The sequence below is a fragment of the Harpegnathos saltator genome, unplaced genomic scaffold, assembly GCF_003227715.2.
Source record: "Harpegnathos saltator strain DR-91 unplaced genomic scaffold, Hsal_v8.6 scaffold71, whole genome shotgun sequence".
Lineage (NCBI taxonomy): Eukaryota > Metazoa > Arthropoda > Insecta > Hymenoptera > Formicidae > Harpegnathos > Harpegnathos saltator.
In genome coordinates, this window is record NW_020230549.1 from 1266016 (window position 1) to 1282574 (window position 16559).

Genomic DNA, 16559 nt, shown 5'->3' on the forward strand with positions numbered 1-16559 from the left:
AAAGCGTAACGACTTTCGAAGTGCCAATGTTGAACGACGTGGGACATTTAAGTGTGCACGCGTTATGTATCGTATATGCGTAGGTAGAAAAAGAAAGGAGAGGGAGAGGAGAAAGGGGGAAAACAATTAGTCACGCAGAATCCGCAGAGATGACAGGCCGAGTTCCTATCATTCGACAGTTCGCGTGAACACGAAGTCGCCGTGCTCTACCCGCCGCGCACTGTCCTTGTCTCGCGATTCGAAAACTGCTGTGTAGTAACTTCCGTTACCTTCGTTTTCCTTGTCTCGCAAGGTTCGTTAGATAGACATTAGACTCGAGCAAGCAAGCAAGAAAGCAAGCGCAAACAAGCGAGCTACTAGAGATTCTTTCCGACTTTTGCGTTCATATTTTCTTTTTCTCTTTTTTTTTTTTTTTTTTTTTTCCTTTTTTCCTTTTCCTTTTAGCAAACTCGCAACAGCAGCTCTCGAATCGGGCGTATCTACTTAGCGTCGTTTGCGCCATTCTCGCGCCGATCGATCGTCGACTATTACAGCTGGTTAGTAATCCTCGATACCGATAACACATGTAAACGGAAGGAAATATCGGAAAACAAACGAATGAACCGAAATGAGAGGGGAAAAAAAGGAAAAAGAGTTAGAAAATCACTGGCATCCTGAAATCCGCAATTTCTTTGATCTCAACATTCGTCTAGCATACAACGACTTGATTAAAATAATATTTAACGAGTACATTTTTAAAATATCTTAGTGTTGATAAGTACGCGCGCGCGTTAACGATTATGGAAATTGTATAAGCAACAACAACAGCAACAACAAACATAACAAACAAGAAAAAAAGGAGAAGTACCGTTATTACTCCACGGACGGCGGTGTATAAAGTTCTCTAGGAAAACATATTTCTGTGTATTATTGCTGCAAATGAGAAGCTATTGTTTGTTCTCTATTGCTATGTGTATGTACATAATACATTTATACATCCGTATATGTATACATATATACATATATAAATACGAAAGTGGGAGGTTTAGGATTACGATGATAAAGCAGTACCCCTTTATGAAACCACGAAAAAAAACTACTTTACACGCGTAGGTAGATAGTTTATTATGCCATTATTATTATTATTATTATTATATTATTATCATTATTACGATTAATTATTACCGAAAATACGATATTTAAATGTTGCTAAATATGCCGAGAGAAAGAGCAAAGAGTAGTACGAGCTGCGAGTGTAAATGATTAAAAAGAAAAAAAAATTTGGAAGAGTTAGCGAGATGCTTGAAGTCGCAAGAAAGAGAGAGAGGAAGAGAGAGAAAGAGAGAGAGAAAGACGGTTAGTATGCATGCGTGCGTGCGTGTTGCGTGTGTGTCACGAGTGAAAGAGAAGAAAAACCGTGCGTGTACGTGGGCAATCCAGTGAAAATGCGATAAAGTACGCACGTGAGAACACAAGGGGCCGTGTATTGGGGGCGGAGTGGAACGGATAGTATAAACCAATGTACAGATCTTACGAGAATCCCCATGAAAGACACATCCACCCCCCCGCAAAAAAAAAGATAAAAAAAGAAAGGAATAAGTCCCACGCTATCCCCCCTCCCACAAGTACCGGCCGCCCCCAGTCATAGCAGTTATGAACCGCGGGCCGGCAGGTCTGAGTATAATTTTTTGTACTGTGTAAATGTAAGAACATACGTTTGAATAAGAAAAATGTTTATATTACGAAGCGCTCCGGTGTTGGATCATTGTTGCGTCTCTCTCAACCCTCGATTAAGAAGAAGAAGAAACTCGTCGGAGAACTTAGATTTATGTCGCCGCGCCAGGCTGTCACGCTTTAATATTTCTTTTCTTTTTGGGGGGGGGCGACACACTGTCCAACCAAGTGATTCTCTCTTTGTCAAAATACAATTGGACGTCGATTCCCTCTCTTTGACGATTCTCTAGATTAAACGACTAAATATTAAACGTCCCGATATGTGATCCAGTCTCGAGCCTCGAGAGATTTCAATGTTCACTAGAGATTAACAATGACAAGTGATAAGGAGCTGCGCGTCACTCGTTTTAATGCGCCTCCCCGACTTGTCAACGCTCAATTCGTCCAAATTGCTATTTTGACCAGTTGTAGCAGAAACTATTGTCTCGACAGTTTTGTTACGGGAAAATTTACTCGGTCCTCTCTGTTTAATAAATGCGAACTACTAGCGAATGCCTCGCACAGTCTATGTCCAAATTCGCGACCGTCCCTGCTCCTCTCTTTTTAACACGCCTTATGATTTGCGATCGCGACAGACGCACACGTGAGGAAATGTCAATTGAGAATTAATCTGTCTTTGTGAGAGGAAGTTCTCTTAAAAGTCGGTGGTGTATCGGATTTATTGCACATTGAGGAAGTGTGATCGCATTTTCCTTATCCGTAAAAACAAGCAGTCCGATATTTAATTACAAGTGTCCTGCACTTTGATAAAGCAGTACGTTGGATAAACATGGCTAATCTTCCTCAATGATGAAATTCAGTCGGATTTTACGTTTACGTCATATGAATGAAACGCGTAGTAAAAAGTGAGAGATAACATATTCAGATTTGATACTTGTGGAAAGATATGTTGTCTGTGGCACTAAAGATAACGACTTGACCGCCAATGAGAACATGAGACTGGAATTTTTTATTTTTAATAGCATTTAAAAGACATTACTTATCCCACATGTTGTACCGTGTATTTTACAATAGTGGATATTGTTCTCCCATAAGTTGATTTTTGTTACACAAAAACTGTCAAAGACGTCTTTAGGAGTCTTGTGAACAAGAGATATTAAGTCAGTTGCGTTCATCTGAATATCTTTCCGATAAATGATTCCCTAAGTATCCATACACACACGTATGCACATTGTGTGTTTATACCTCAAGATATTCCTCAAGTACGTCTGAATCTTGCGCCTTTTCCCACTATTTTTATATTCTTCGTTACTTTGCTCTTCACCGCGTCGCTATATTTTTTATGCATGACATTCTCAGAGACATTCTGCCAGACGGCGACTTTTTTTACCACATATATTTCTCGCACCAAGTATCAGAAAAATTTAAGTAGTCACTGCCACTGATTAGAATCAAACACTGGTTGTCCATGAGAGATCAATCCCCGGAAGATCAACGGCGACGATCGCCGCCGCGTTTCCAAATTCCCGGGGAGCTGCGCGCGCATCGCCGCCGCCGCCATGCTTGTCGCGCTGCGCGCGCTTTCAAGATGGCTGCGCGAGCATCCGTAGGGAAGACGATCGAGCGAGGAGCGAAGCGTGTCACAATCGTGCTCGAGTGCGTGTGAGACAGTGTGACGATGAGCAAGCGCCGGAATGATTTACTGTTCTCCGCTACCGTCGCCGTCGCAGTCGATGGCCGTGCTCTGTAAGGATCAGTGCGTCGTGCGCGAGACTCGGCCGTGCTAGGAGGCCCGACGAGAGCGGCGACTACCGGACGACGAGACGACGATATGATCGCCCTCGAGAACGTAGGATCGCGGCGCCGGGACTGGAAATAAACGAGTTCCTCGCTCTTAGCGCTACTGGCCCCCGCAAACACGCACCTCGGGCATGTCACGGTGCATTTGAGCCAAAATGGCAGCCACTTTAACCGTCGAACAGGAGCAAGTGAGTACTTTTTTTCTGTCAAAGCGTCCGCGCGCGTCGCACGCCCGGACGGAGATCTCGCGTTCCTCGCACGGCTCGAGGCCACGACCGTGACGAGGTGGACGTTATCGAGACGCCGGAGACGCCGTTTCCGACGACGAGCGCGGCTCGTTGACGCGCCGTTGACAACGCGAAAATCGTCCTTGTGTTTACTCATGACACAATGGGAACGCGCTGCGACGAGATGAAACGCGGCCTCCCTTCCGCCCCGCGGGGGAATACCTGTAGCGTCGGCGATCGAACTCGAGCGGACTTTTTATCGCTCGGTCGCGGCGTCACGCGTCCGGCGGCGCGGATATCGGCCGGCGGGGGGGGAATCAGGAATGATTTCGAGATTGCTTGCGCGATCGAAAATGTAAACATTATTGCTGGCGTGCCACCAGCCCGTTTGCCTGGCGTTCGCCGTGCGTTATCTCGCGAGCGTTTCATCCGCGCGATAATGATCGTAAACACGTTGCGGAAATTGTCGTTATTCTATGTTGCGAGGTGAGAAACGAGTCTCTCTCTCTTTCTCTCTTCCTCTCTTCCTCCCTCTCTCCCTCTCCCCCTTTTCTCTCTCTTTCTCTCTCTCTCTCTCTCTCTCTCTCTCTCTCTCTCTCTCTTTCTTATCGTCGATAATCTAGACGACACGGACAGTTCGCAATTACTGCTCGCCGGAAATCCGAGCGTTTTAACACGACGCGGCTTTGATAATGAGCCGTGTTTCCGGTGGCTGGCTCTTTCCTTCGGGGAACGCGGCCGCGTACACATCTCTATTGGGAAATTTCGACTATTTTAAACCCGCGCTATCGAACGCACGGAATAAAGTCGATAGGAGAGCGTTGCCGGCGCGATACGTGCTATTCGCGACTTCTTTCTTTCTCTCTCTGTCTCTTTTTCTCCCTCTCTGTCTCTGTCTCTCTCTCTCTCTCTCTCTCTCTCTCTCTTTCTCTTTCTACTTCCCTCCCTCCCTTCCGCCGCTTAAAAATTCACGTCGATGTAATGCATACCCGGTGAGTCGTTTGAATCGTCGTGTGCATAGGGTGCGGTCAGGACATGCGGGAACAACGTTTATAAATAACGCGATGAATAACGTCTCGCAACGGGATCCCCTTTAATTATCGTCGAACGAGCAAACGGATGAGCGAACGTTGCAACTTGTGCGGAAATTCAATCGCCGGTCTTTGTAGAATCCGTCTTACGAGCGTGCTCTGCGAGGATACCGTCGGAGGTATATTTATACCTAGTCGGTCTAGTATAATAAAAGTCGATCGGTAGCACGTTGGATTAGATACAAACGCCTCGTCTCTTTATTTCGCGATGTGAAATGTATGTGTGTGAAACGTCATCCCGATTAATGCGCGCCGTTAATTGACTCGTCAACGGCGCGCCGTTTGTTCGATACGCGTTTATTGAAGTTTCGTGAGTCGCGACGCGCACCGATCGTAATTAATGATGTATACGCTGCACAGGCGGATCGGTAGCGCGTTTACGAGCCGCGCAATCGCGCAGCTAGCTCGAGTCTATTTAACCGGTCGATGACGGCGTCGATACGCGGATCATTCCCGAGCCGAGGCTTCGAGCGGAGTTCTCGCTTAACGAGATTTTCCCGCGTATCGATTCGCGGCATTAAATTTCCGTTTGCCGGGAAGCTGTGCGCACACGTGTATTTTTAGCGAACGGGTTCACGTTTACGTTACTTCGAGAGATAACTGGTAATCGTGATATAATAAAGGCAGCTGCTTCTCTCTTCCTCCCCCCCCCCTCTCTCTCTCTCACTCACTCACTCTCACTCTATGTACAAGCGCGCGCGTCCGTATCATCTCACGTTAATAGTCGGCTGCAGCCGCAGCCTTGATTAATTAACACCGATTAGGAGGCGTCTCTCGATCCCCCCTCCCCCCGGTTATTACACGTGGTCATTAACGTTCGGAAAGTTCGTTCAACCGTCCGTCCGATGTTAATTCTTCTCTAAGCGGTCTCTCAAACGCGACCGACCGGGGGATCGATCTCTCCCGTCGCGGGAAAAAAAAGAATCGAGCAAACGAGCGAGTTCCGTCGGATTTTTCTCTCTCTCTCTCTCCCTCCCTCTCCCTCCCTTTCTTCTCCCCCTCCCCTATCCCCCCCGGTCTTTATCGCGATAGATAGCTTTCCCGTGCTCCCGGGCGGCAGGGGCAAGGGGGTCAAGCTCCGTTATCAATCTCTCCGTTTTACCGTATCGACACTTGTGCAATAGCGTGTGGCGGATGGAAGTAATATCGCGTTCGCGAAATAGACACCGTTTATTATCCGCGTCGTTTGTGCCTCATTATACGGCAAACGCAAGCGATTCGCGCGTAACAGCGTGTGCCGCGCGGCAGAAGTGTATATCGGTTTTGTGGTATTGAATTCCACGGCTCTCTCTCTCTTTCTCTCTCGCACGCATGCACGCACGTCCGACCTATACCGCTTCGCCGCGCTCGCCCGGTCCCCGCCGGCTGCGCTATAGCGGAAATGGCCGGTGGGGAGGTAGCCGGACACCGGAAGTTATATCGGTATAGGCGGCGCGTGTACGTTATACACTGTCCACGGTCATTGCACGTTTTAATAGTGCAAAAATGATACGTCGCCATTGCGGACGGTATCGGCAATTATCGGCGAGCGGAGTCGTCTCTGCGTCTCGTAGCGGCTCGTAATCTCCGCACTTTCTTCGCCCGGCTGCGAGCGGATGAGAGCTGCGTGTGTGATTTCCCCTCGAGTGTTCGATTCCCGACCGGTGTGTTGATTGTCGCATCGGAAGGAGATGTACAGCTCACGTATGTTGTCGCGAGCGGAATTGTTCCCGCGACCGGGATCATCGTCTCCGCGCGCCGGCGATGTACATAGTATGGAAATTTCAGACTGGATAGCGGATAGTGATAGTAAATCGCCTTTAGAATCCACGGCTCGTACTTTCTTTTCTCGCTGTTTCTCTCTCTCTCTCCCTCCCTCCTTCCATCCCGCTTCCCTCTCTTTCTTTCTTTCTCTCCTTCGCAACGAGGTTACGCGTGGACTATGATAATATATAATGAGGCGACGAATAACCGAGATATGCAGATGTTACGCTCGCATCGATCGGGTCGCGCTGATAAAGATTGTAATTCGCTGTTTCCTGCTCGCTCGCCCCTAACGCGAAGCCGCCGGGGCGCCCCTAGCGCCGTTTTCAAGGTTGACTATGTAGGGGATCCTATCGCCGCCCAAAATATTGACTTATCTCGTTCCTGCCTGCAACACCCTGCTTGTAATGCAGACGGATACTGTTCGTCGTTATATGCGTTTACATTGTTATGTAAACAAATCTCCAGATCGCGCATATCAAGTTACGAGCCAATGGATGCACGTGAACGTCGATCGCACAGACGGACGGACAGACGCTCGTGTTTCCATATGTAAAATCACTCTTCTCGGAAACTGAGTGCGCAAGCAGTTGAGAAGAAAAAAATGTGTTCTATATAAACCTCCCGTATGTTCCATGTTCAAAATCTCTTTTCTCCTCTCTTTTCAGGCCACGAAGGAATTTATAGAAGCTGTAAACAAGTGCAGAGCTGGAAGACGAGCTGGTCCAGTGTCCTGGAGCACGGCGGTGAAATTCTTAGCGGCGCGGAAATTCGAGGTTCAACGTGCCCTAGCCCTGTACGAGCAGCACGAAGCTACCAGAAGAAGAGAGGGTCTAGCAGTTCTGCATCCTACTCAGGAACCTTTACTCAGCGAATTACGCACAGGAAAGTTCACTGTCCTGGTGAGTGAAAAACAAGAGGGCCAATTACAAAGCGCGTGCACTTCGTCATAAGTGCAGCCCGAATTAACCAGTGAATGAATTGTTTCAGCCATCAAGAGACGCAACAGGTGCAGCGATAGCTATTTTTACAGCGCACTTACATCTTCCACAAAATACGACGCACCAGACAACTCTGCAGGTAAGTTCTGCAAAGTGTACCTTGAGCAATTAGATGAAGGGAAAGTGTACTTTACAAGTCCCTTTCCTCGAGTGATTTCAAACATATCTTTATTCTGTCGTGTATACATGATGAAGTAGTCGAATAAAGTTTGCAACATGGCGGTGAGTAATGTAGCCACATTTTGTCTTTTTTCAGGGTGTGGTGTACCAATTAGATGCGGCTCTCGAAAGCGCAGAGACTCAGAAGCATGGTCTAGTTTTTATTTATGATATGTCTGACAGCAAGTACCAGAATTTTGACTATGACCTGTCGCAGAAAATTCTGACACTTTTGAAGGTAAGTCCACGAATATATTGTGAATGTTAGTGCCATGTAAGAAGATCATTACGGGGCAATATTATATAGGAAAAGGCGTTTATTCTTAAAAAGGATATAAAAAGAAGAATCAGATATCGAATAAGATATCGATCACGACGATGCCAGGAAAAACGTTCACGTTGGAACATTTTTTATTTTTATTAGAAATACGTAGACGTCTCGTAGATCTTACTCGTAGAGTTGCTTTGTGCGTAGTCTTTCACGAAGGATGCGATGCGCGAGTTACCTAAATAATCGAGAAGCGCGAAATTTATTTCCGCTCATTCTCTCTCCTCGTGCTTGAAGATAACACGTATACTAAGAATTTCTCCACTTCCCAGTGGAAAATCGCTGCGCAATAACGTCGCGCGGAACATCGCGCTCTTTTTCTTGTTCCTTTTAGACGTGCCGGATTATCGTCGGATTAGATCGAGGCGATGAATTTTCTCAGCGCGTCACGTGGATTTCTACGCCCGATTTTCTCTCGAGACGTCCGTGAAACGGACTTTCCGAATGTGACATTATTAAGCGCGCAATGTAACGATTTGCGTTCGTCTGAGCGGAGCGGAACGGAGCACCGCTGCCGAGCGGGGTTAGAAAGCGAGAAAAGATAGTGGTAAAGAGCGAGAGAAGAGCGAGTCCTGCGGCGAACATCCATTATGTATAGCGATATATACTGGTCTGGTCTCTCAAATGCCGTCAACGTGACAGAGATGCTCCCTGTGAACGTCGTCCGGCGCATGAAAGAAAGTCGTCACGCGACTCGTCTCGACTTCCACGTCTCGGGACGTGCGAGAATAAAGTCGACTCGTCGGCCGCATTTCAGGTCTAAGCGTGTCTCGCGAATCTACTGTAATATTCACGCGAGATTATCGCGTCGTCGTCGTCGCGCCCGCGACTAACTCGCCGCGCCAAAACTTGCAAAAACTTGCGCCATTCCATATGGGCGCGTCATTGTCCCCGCGGCTTGAGTTTCTCGACTGCGTAGCAGAACACGCCTCGCCACGGCGTCTGTGCGAATGGTAGACGCGCTGTGCTTTCTGCGCTACTGAATTTCTCCGGACAACGGCGCACGATAATCATGTGAATTACACGAAGTGTGCCCTTAGAGCCGACGTCTCTAAATGCGTGGTCCGATTAACATTCACGTTGTGTGCAATTTCGTCCGGCTGCCCGGCGCGAGCAGCGGCCCCCGCCCGGCATTACAGTTATTACCGTCGCTAAAGTTAACCCAATTAGTCATCGCCGGTCGAAATAGTCTCCGAGCGTTAATGGGGTTTGATGCGGTCAGCCCACTTAAAAAATGGTGTCATCCACGCGATGCGTCCGATTCTCTCCTGGCCCGCCGAATGCAACGCGCTTCAGCACCGCCATTTGAATATATATCCGTTTCGATCGCTCCGCGACCGACGATTCCCGGCTTCAGCGACGATCAGGTAACGATCGTTTTCTAAGAACACGAAGAGGAGGACCCTTGCTCGGTTGTACACGAAAGTCTCCTCTTCTCGGGAATGCCCCTGTGTCTTGCCTAAATTTAAACGACGTCGTCCACTCGTTGTTGCTTAATTATTCGAGCCATCGTACGGGCAGATTTTTTAGACGCGCGGCCTCGCCGACGAGCCGACCGCGAAATCTGAATCAGCTTTTAGCGCACAGGGGATGCATGCGGCTCAAAGAGCGACATGGCTCAAGGGTGTTCATGCTTCGTGAAAAGTGGCTTGCAATTATGCGACGAAGCGCACCAAAGTACGGCGCGTAGGGTGACTTTGAAAGGTTTCTCCCAGGAACTTCCTTGGCGACGTCATAGACGAGGAGTATAACGTGCGAACGCTACGTCGTACACGTATTTCTGGCGATTCATTAAAGATATTAAATAACGCGCGGAGGCGGCTCGTCCGTAGGACGAGATTCTTTCATATCTCTCGTTTCTGCCCCTCCTTCCGAAGGGGATATTATCGTCGCTCGATTATTATCGGAAGGGCGCGAAGGTGTGATGAAAGAGAGCGCCGGGCGTTACGCGAGACTATCGGGTCCTTAATCGCTCGGCGGACCGTGATTCCACGGCGCTTGATGACTTTTATAAAGGTTCCGGAGCGCAGTGACATTTACGCGCGCGTCATGATGCGCGCAAATTGCTCCCCGCCGTAGCGCGTAATTAATAGTCGAATTCGATAGCAGCGTCGCGCGTTGTCGTCGCGCCTTTCGGACTTGCAATCTCACCCCCGCAAATATCAAGCGGAATCGATATCCCAGATTCAACCTCGCTGTGCCAATGTAAGAGAAGAAAACAATAGACGGCAAGAATATCCGCGTCTATTTGTTCCCGCGATCTCGACCGAGGTCGAAAATCGCTGTCGCACTTGTCGTCGTCGTCGTCGTCGTCGTCTAACGGCAGTCCGTCGCCCGTGAATATTAATCATCGGATAATTACACGAGTTGGTGGGATCCGATCTGCGGATATCTTCCTCCTCCCAGCCTCCCTCTCCTTCCGTAATTAGCGGCGGCGTTAACTGATCAATTATACGACGGGACCGTCGGCGAGTTCCGCGAGTCGTCGGGATCTCCGAAACTGGAACAAACGTTATCGGGAACGCGCGCGCGGGTGGAGGGCGACGATGACGACGGCGACGGCGACGGTGCGGTTGAGAGGCACTGTGGCGGGCAATACGTCAGCGCGTATACGGTTGCTGCACCTCGCGCTGTGCCGACAGTAAAAAAGGAATTTGGCGTAAGGGATGTCGGTGGTGGTGAAAAGAAGGGGTCGCGTGTAGTTGAGGAGCGCGGCGCATGCGTCCCTGCTCCGGATAACGTCGCGACGCTGGCGGTCAGTAATCATCGTGACCCCCTTGCGGCACCGTCGTCGCATTTGGGATACGGTACGACCCGATTCCCCCCGCTCGCCCTCCCCGGCCGTTCGATCGCGCGTCCTTGTTCGTGTGCGAGGCCAGCATTTTCCTCTTACCGACCGACCACGACGTCCTCGTCGTCGTCGTCATCGTCGTCTTCATCTTCATCATTTCACGGGGCCTCTTTCTCTTTTTCTGCGACGACGACGAGGTCGCTCGTCGTTGACCTCGCTGTCAAGTGCGCGCCGTTTCGCCCGCGGTTATCCTGATCTCGCGCTATCGATTAACTGACCGAGTGTATGTGCCGACTGTGTGTGATTTTCGCCTACCGCCGAGCTACTCGTCGTGTTCCATTCCGGCCTGGGCATCGCGCGTCGTCGCATGCCCCGATTATCCATGACGAGTCCGCGCGAGTGCTGTAGGAACGCGCTAAATCGACGGAACTTGCCTGCCGCCTCCTCCACCGCCGCCGCCGCCGCCGCCGCTGCTGCCGCTGCCGTCTCATTGATGTCGACGCGGAGGCGACCCCGCGACTGATATGCCTGCGAGTGCGCCCGCGAGTCCTGCGTACGACCGCCGCCGTTGCGACCCACGGTAAATTCTCCTACCTGTCGACTGTCAAGTCGATCGATCCGATCGGGGAACGGATGCGAGGTGCCGTCGCCGCCTCTGGCCGATACTCCTCGGTCACCCTTCATAAGGCAGCCCGACGACACGTCCACGTCGATTAGCAGTCATCGGGGGGGAGGGGAGAGCATTACGCTCGACTCGGCTGATCCGCGAGAGAGAGAGAGAGAGAGAGAGAGAGAGAGAGAGAGAGAGAGAGAGAGAGTTATATTTGCGCGCTCGTGCGGTCCTAAAATATATACGACGCGCTTCTTGCGTGGAAGTGGGATTTCTTCGGCCGGAACGAAATCGTCAGCGTTCGCCCTCGTTACACCTCCTCGCTCTCGCACCTTGATGATGACGTTTGTGTATACGTAGTCGTTGTTACGTATTATCGCTGACGACAGTAGCCGCGGTGGTGGTGGTGGTGGTGGTGGTGGTGGTGGTGGTGGTAGTCGTGATGGTGGTGGGTGGTAATAGTAGTGGTGGTGGTGGTGCTGCTGACGTCGTTGGCGTTACGGTACTTCCGCCCTCTAGTCTCCGTAGTCCAAGGGTTGAGAGTTACTCGGCTTTCCGTGCTGCTACGAGTCACAGCTGCTCGACGCGAATCTCATCTTCGCGGATAGTCTCGTCTTGAAGTCGCAGGGTACGGTCGGTGGTAGACGCTGATGTCGGGTATTTGCCGACTAACGAGCGAGACGTTTAACGTTGACGGGGAAGTCACGGAGATAGGTGATTTTCCGGAGCGCTCCGGTCCCACGGTAAATAGACAGACGCGAATCGTTCGCTCGAAGCGTTCCTACACGTCGAGTACGCGCTGCCTGCCTACAGTTGGCAGTCGATTCGCTAATGTGCAATATACGGGCCGTTCTATTATTGTGGTGTCTTTGAAAGGTCAAACGCGACCGCGCGCTTTTCGAGATTATTTATGCAGCGGCGTGTTAACGTTAACCGCTCGGCAGCGCTTCTGTCATCGCGGGAGATTAGGAGAGAGAGAGAGAGTTCCTCTCGATTCGACAACGACTTGGGAGGAACTTGTGCGATGCACGAGTAATCGCTAGAGATTACGAGAATCGTTTAATCGTATCTTGTTGTGCGTAACAGCATAGTGCGGGTGTAATATTTAGCACCAGGTCTTCCTCTGAGCATCGCTCGAATGATCCATTCGTGCTCTCGTGTGATTGTTTCAGGGTGGTTATCCGGCGAAACTAAAGAAGGTTCTGATAGTAACGGCGCCGCTGTGGTTCAAAGCGCCTTTCAAGATCCTCCGATTATTCGTTCGTGAAAAACTGAGGGATAGAGTGTTCACCGTGTCTATCCCTCAGCTGACGTTACATATTCCCCGGGAGTCGTTACCACATCGTTTAGGCGGCACGTTGGAGGTACAGCATGAAGCATGGCTACTTCATTGTCTTAAATCCATGACAAACCGAGGCGGGGGTGAACTGTGCGAGGTCAGTATAATACTCGCGATGTTGAATTCGAGAATATGACAAGCTCATGTGTGACGATATATGAACGTTTTATCATAATCGTATTCTCATGGGAACAAGCTTATTAACGGGTATATTATTTGCAAACATCTTCATCTGACGTGTGTATTATGCATTTTCAGGTCACCCCGAGAGTGGGTACACCTGTCTCGCCTACGGCGAAGAATCATACAGTTCTTCAGAATCCCAATGGGACTACGCACAGTAACTCGACTAGTCCTATAATCGATAAGAACAAGGTGAAAAATGGTGTGTCGAACATTGGCGACATCGAGATCACCGCAAACGGCGATGTCTGGATGGGCACCGACGAGGCACCGTCCCCAGTTCAGCCTCCGTCCTCGGCTAGTTCCGGTTTTAGTGACGACGATAGCCTTCACGGGGATCTCGGGCTTCAGGCTGTCACAATGGAACAGTTTATAGCCGACATACACTCGAGAGGACGCGCTGGCCTCATAGCGGAATACGCTGAGATTAGACAGAGACCGCCAGATGGCCAATTTAATAATGCAAAGTACGTATCGCGACTGATATTCAGCGTGATCTTCGCGTGATATATTCCTTGCTGTCACGAGCGACGTATTGATCAATACTCTTGTATCCTCCGTATTCCAGGTTAAAGTCTAATCAATCAAAGAATCGCTACACCGACGTGCTTTGCTACGACCATACCAGAGTCTGCCTCTCGCAGGTGGACGGGGACGCCACGTCCGATTATATAAACGCGAATTTCGTCGACGGTTACAAGCAGAAGAATGCGTTTATCAGTACTCAGGGTCCTCTCCCGAAAACTTGCGGTGACTTCTGGAGAATGGTCTGGGAACAGCAGACGCTGGTCGTCGTCATGACAACGAGGTAGACTACTTTCGCTCGTTTCACTTATAGCACCCATCAAGGAACGCGTAATCCTTTCGTACCGATAAATCCGTGTCTTTTGCACATTCACGAGATAAACTTCACACGATTCTACCTCGATGACGCGTTTTGTTGAAAATTTCGCGTATGAAGAAACTTTATAATTTCACACAAATAAAGTAAAAACGAAATATGTCGTTCCAGAGTGGTGGAACGGGGTCGTACAAAGTGTGCGCAGTACTGGGGCCCAGAACCTGGTGATGAAGTACAAGCAGGTGGTTTTACCGTCACTACTCTCGAGGTCGATACGAATCCTGACTACACAATATCCATGCTTCTCCTTACAAACAATAAGGTACAGACTCACCTCGGCGCTTCTCAATTGTTACGCACAAAATATTGCGTTTCGTAATGTGTTCACACCCATAACGTCTCGTTCCAGACTGATGAGACGCGAGAGGTTTGCCATATGCTGTACACAGCGTGGCCGGATTATGGTGTTCCTCAGTCAGCTAAGGCTTTATTACAATTCTTATCGTTAGTGCGACAGCAACAGAGCAAGTTACTCGCGAGTAGAGGAGACACTTGGGCCGGACATCCTCGAGGACCACCTATAGTTGTACATTGCAGCGCAGGTATCGGGAGAACAGGTGAGAACAGATATTTACCTGGAATAATTTAAATCGTAGTTAAGATATGTATCTGTGTGTGCGAGTACGGTGATCATATGTACAATCTTACAAATTTGAACGCTTCTATAAAACATCACGCCGGCATTGTTTCAGGTACATTTTGCACTTTGGACATTTGCATATCGCGGTTGGAAGACACCGGAACCGTGGACATCAGAGGAACTGTCGAGAGGATCAGAGCGCAACGGGCCTACAGTATTCAGATGCCGGATCAGTACGTGTTTTGCCATCGCGCATTGGCGGAGTACGCGCTTTCCAGGGGAATGCTCAGCGCGCAGCATCTCGCCATGTTACCTCCGCCGTTCGACGAGGATTCCGATTAGAGAGAAAGAAGGAGAGAGAGAGAGAGAGAGAGAGAGAGAGAGAGAGAGAGAGAGAGAGAGAGAGAGAGAGAGAGAGAGAGAGAGAGAAAGTAATTGCGTGCTCTGCTATCATAATATCGGATTGATGTTCTTCCCGAGTATGCGTATATAGTAACCTCAAATAGCCTATTTCTACCTTAAACGACTGAAAGTTACTTTTTGCTATCATCCTGGTCGATGTAACGATCGGGCTTCTCGCTATTTTCACGTCAGTCTCGAAAGAACTTCCGACGAAGTTAGATTAGTTCTTTTCCAAGGCCAAATGCGATTGCGAGCTCGGGAATTTCTACATTTCTGTTGCTCGCATCTTGTTCCGATGAATCCTACATAAAGGCGCGTCAAAAGACATTGATCAAAAATGAGTATCTTAGTAGTGAGATATGTAGAAAGATCTGGCGCACAAATAGAATTCGATCGATTCTACCTGAACTCTCCCAGAAATTATAAATTACGATTCGTATCCGGGGCCTTAAGCAGGAACTCGGTAAAATGGGCAGCTGTTAATCTGCCTTACGGAAATGTGAAGTAATCAGCAACGTACGAATAGAAGTTTTCGGGATAACCAAAGATTATCCGCTATACGAGTTAAAAAAAAAAAGAAAAAAGAAAAAAACGGAAACTCAAGTCTATGTGAATATTCGGTTATTAACACGCGTAGTAAATTCCGTTTTACAGGGATTATTAATCAGGGATCATATTGTAGATTTAAAAAATGACTTCCGACGTGACTAAAAGCCGTAACGAAGCCTAAAATGCGGAGTTTTGAAGATTGTGAATTAAGCCTTTACGTTAGTGAAATGTTAAACTTCCAGTTTATCGACACGTATGTATATGTATGTATACATATGTTTTATGTGTATTATATATATACATATATATATATATATACGTATGTATGTGTGTGTGTGTGTGTGTGTGTGTGTGTGTGTGTGTGTATGTGTATATATACATACACGTTGTGTACATATATATATGCGCTTCATCATGAAAATTTGATCATAACGGTTAGAGATCGCATTAAACTTGCAAGCATCAAACAAAATGAAAACGTTTTAAAATCTAGATATTGATAAGACTTCAACTAATACACGCAGTGACTATGTAAATTTCAACTTCAACGGATAATATATATCATTAATTGAACGAGAAAAAGAGGAATATATCGCAATGTACGGGATACAAAAAGGATATAGACGCGTTATATACTCTCTAGATAATTGGGAAGTTGACGCGTTGTTTAAGCACGGATTTTATATGTAACCGCGAAGTGATGAGTAATCCTCGACGATAAAGGTCTCACATTTGCAGGGTATCGCGAGATGTGTATCTTTGGTTCTACGCGATTTAATCCTAGTAAAACGGTCAGGAGAAAGAAAGAAAGAGAGAAGAGGCGCGAGGTGGTGGTGGCGAGAATTTTTTCTGAGCGAACACTCGCTCGCGGAATCTCTCTCAATCGCCGCCTCGCGCCTCTCGTTTTCGTTGTTATCCGCTAAAAACTTTCAGTGTGTGTACACATAAACTACGGATATATGTTACACGAGATCCGTTTCACTTGTACGCAATAAAAAGTACTCGGAATCGTTTATCCGTTGAATGTGCGAACGAGACCTCTGCAAGAAAGACGCGGGTTCACACCGTCGTGCGCGCGGCGCAACCGTCCGTCGACGGTGCGACGGATCGAGTCGGTTTCTTGCACAGGTCGCTCGGTGTTGTTTCGTAAATTACGAACTTTATCGTGGCTATATTATGATATTAGTGTCGTAAAGCATTGT

The 16559-nt window shown here is 48.5% G+C and overlaps 1 protein-coding gene across 1 annotated transcript; it reads left to right on the forward strand.

Annotated features, from left to right (window-relative positions):
* Positions 1–3248: 3248 nt before the first annotated feature.
* Ptpmeg2 (Protein tyrosine phosphatase Meg2) lies at positions 3249–15385 on the forward strand. The gene is made up of 10 exons (XM_011155708.3): positions 3249–3641; positions 7183–7416; positions 7505–7594; positions 7772–7912; positions 12576–12839; positions 13001–13392; positions 13494–13733; positions 13938–14088; positions 14176–14383; positions 14519–15385. The coding sequence occupies exons 1-10, from the start codon at positions 3609–3611 to the stop codon at positions 14746–14748; spliced, it is 1983 nt and encodes a 660-aa protein (XP_011154010.1). The 5' UTR covers positions 3249–3608; the 3' UTR covers positions 14749–15385.
* The last annotated feature ends 1174 nt before the right edge of the window (positions 15386–16559 follow it).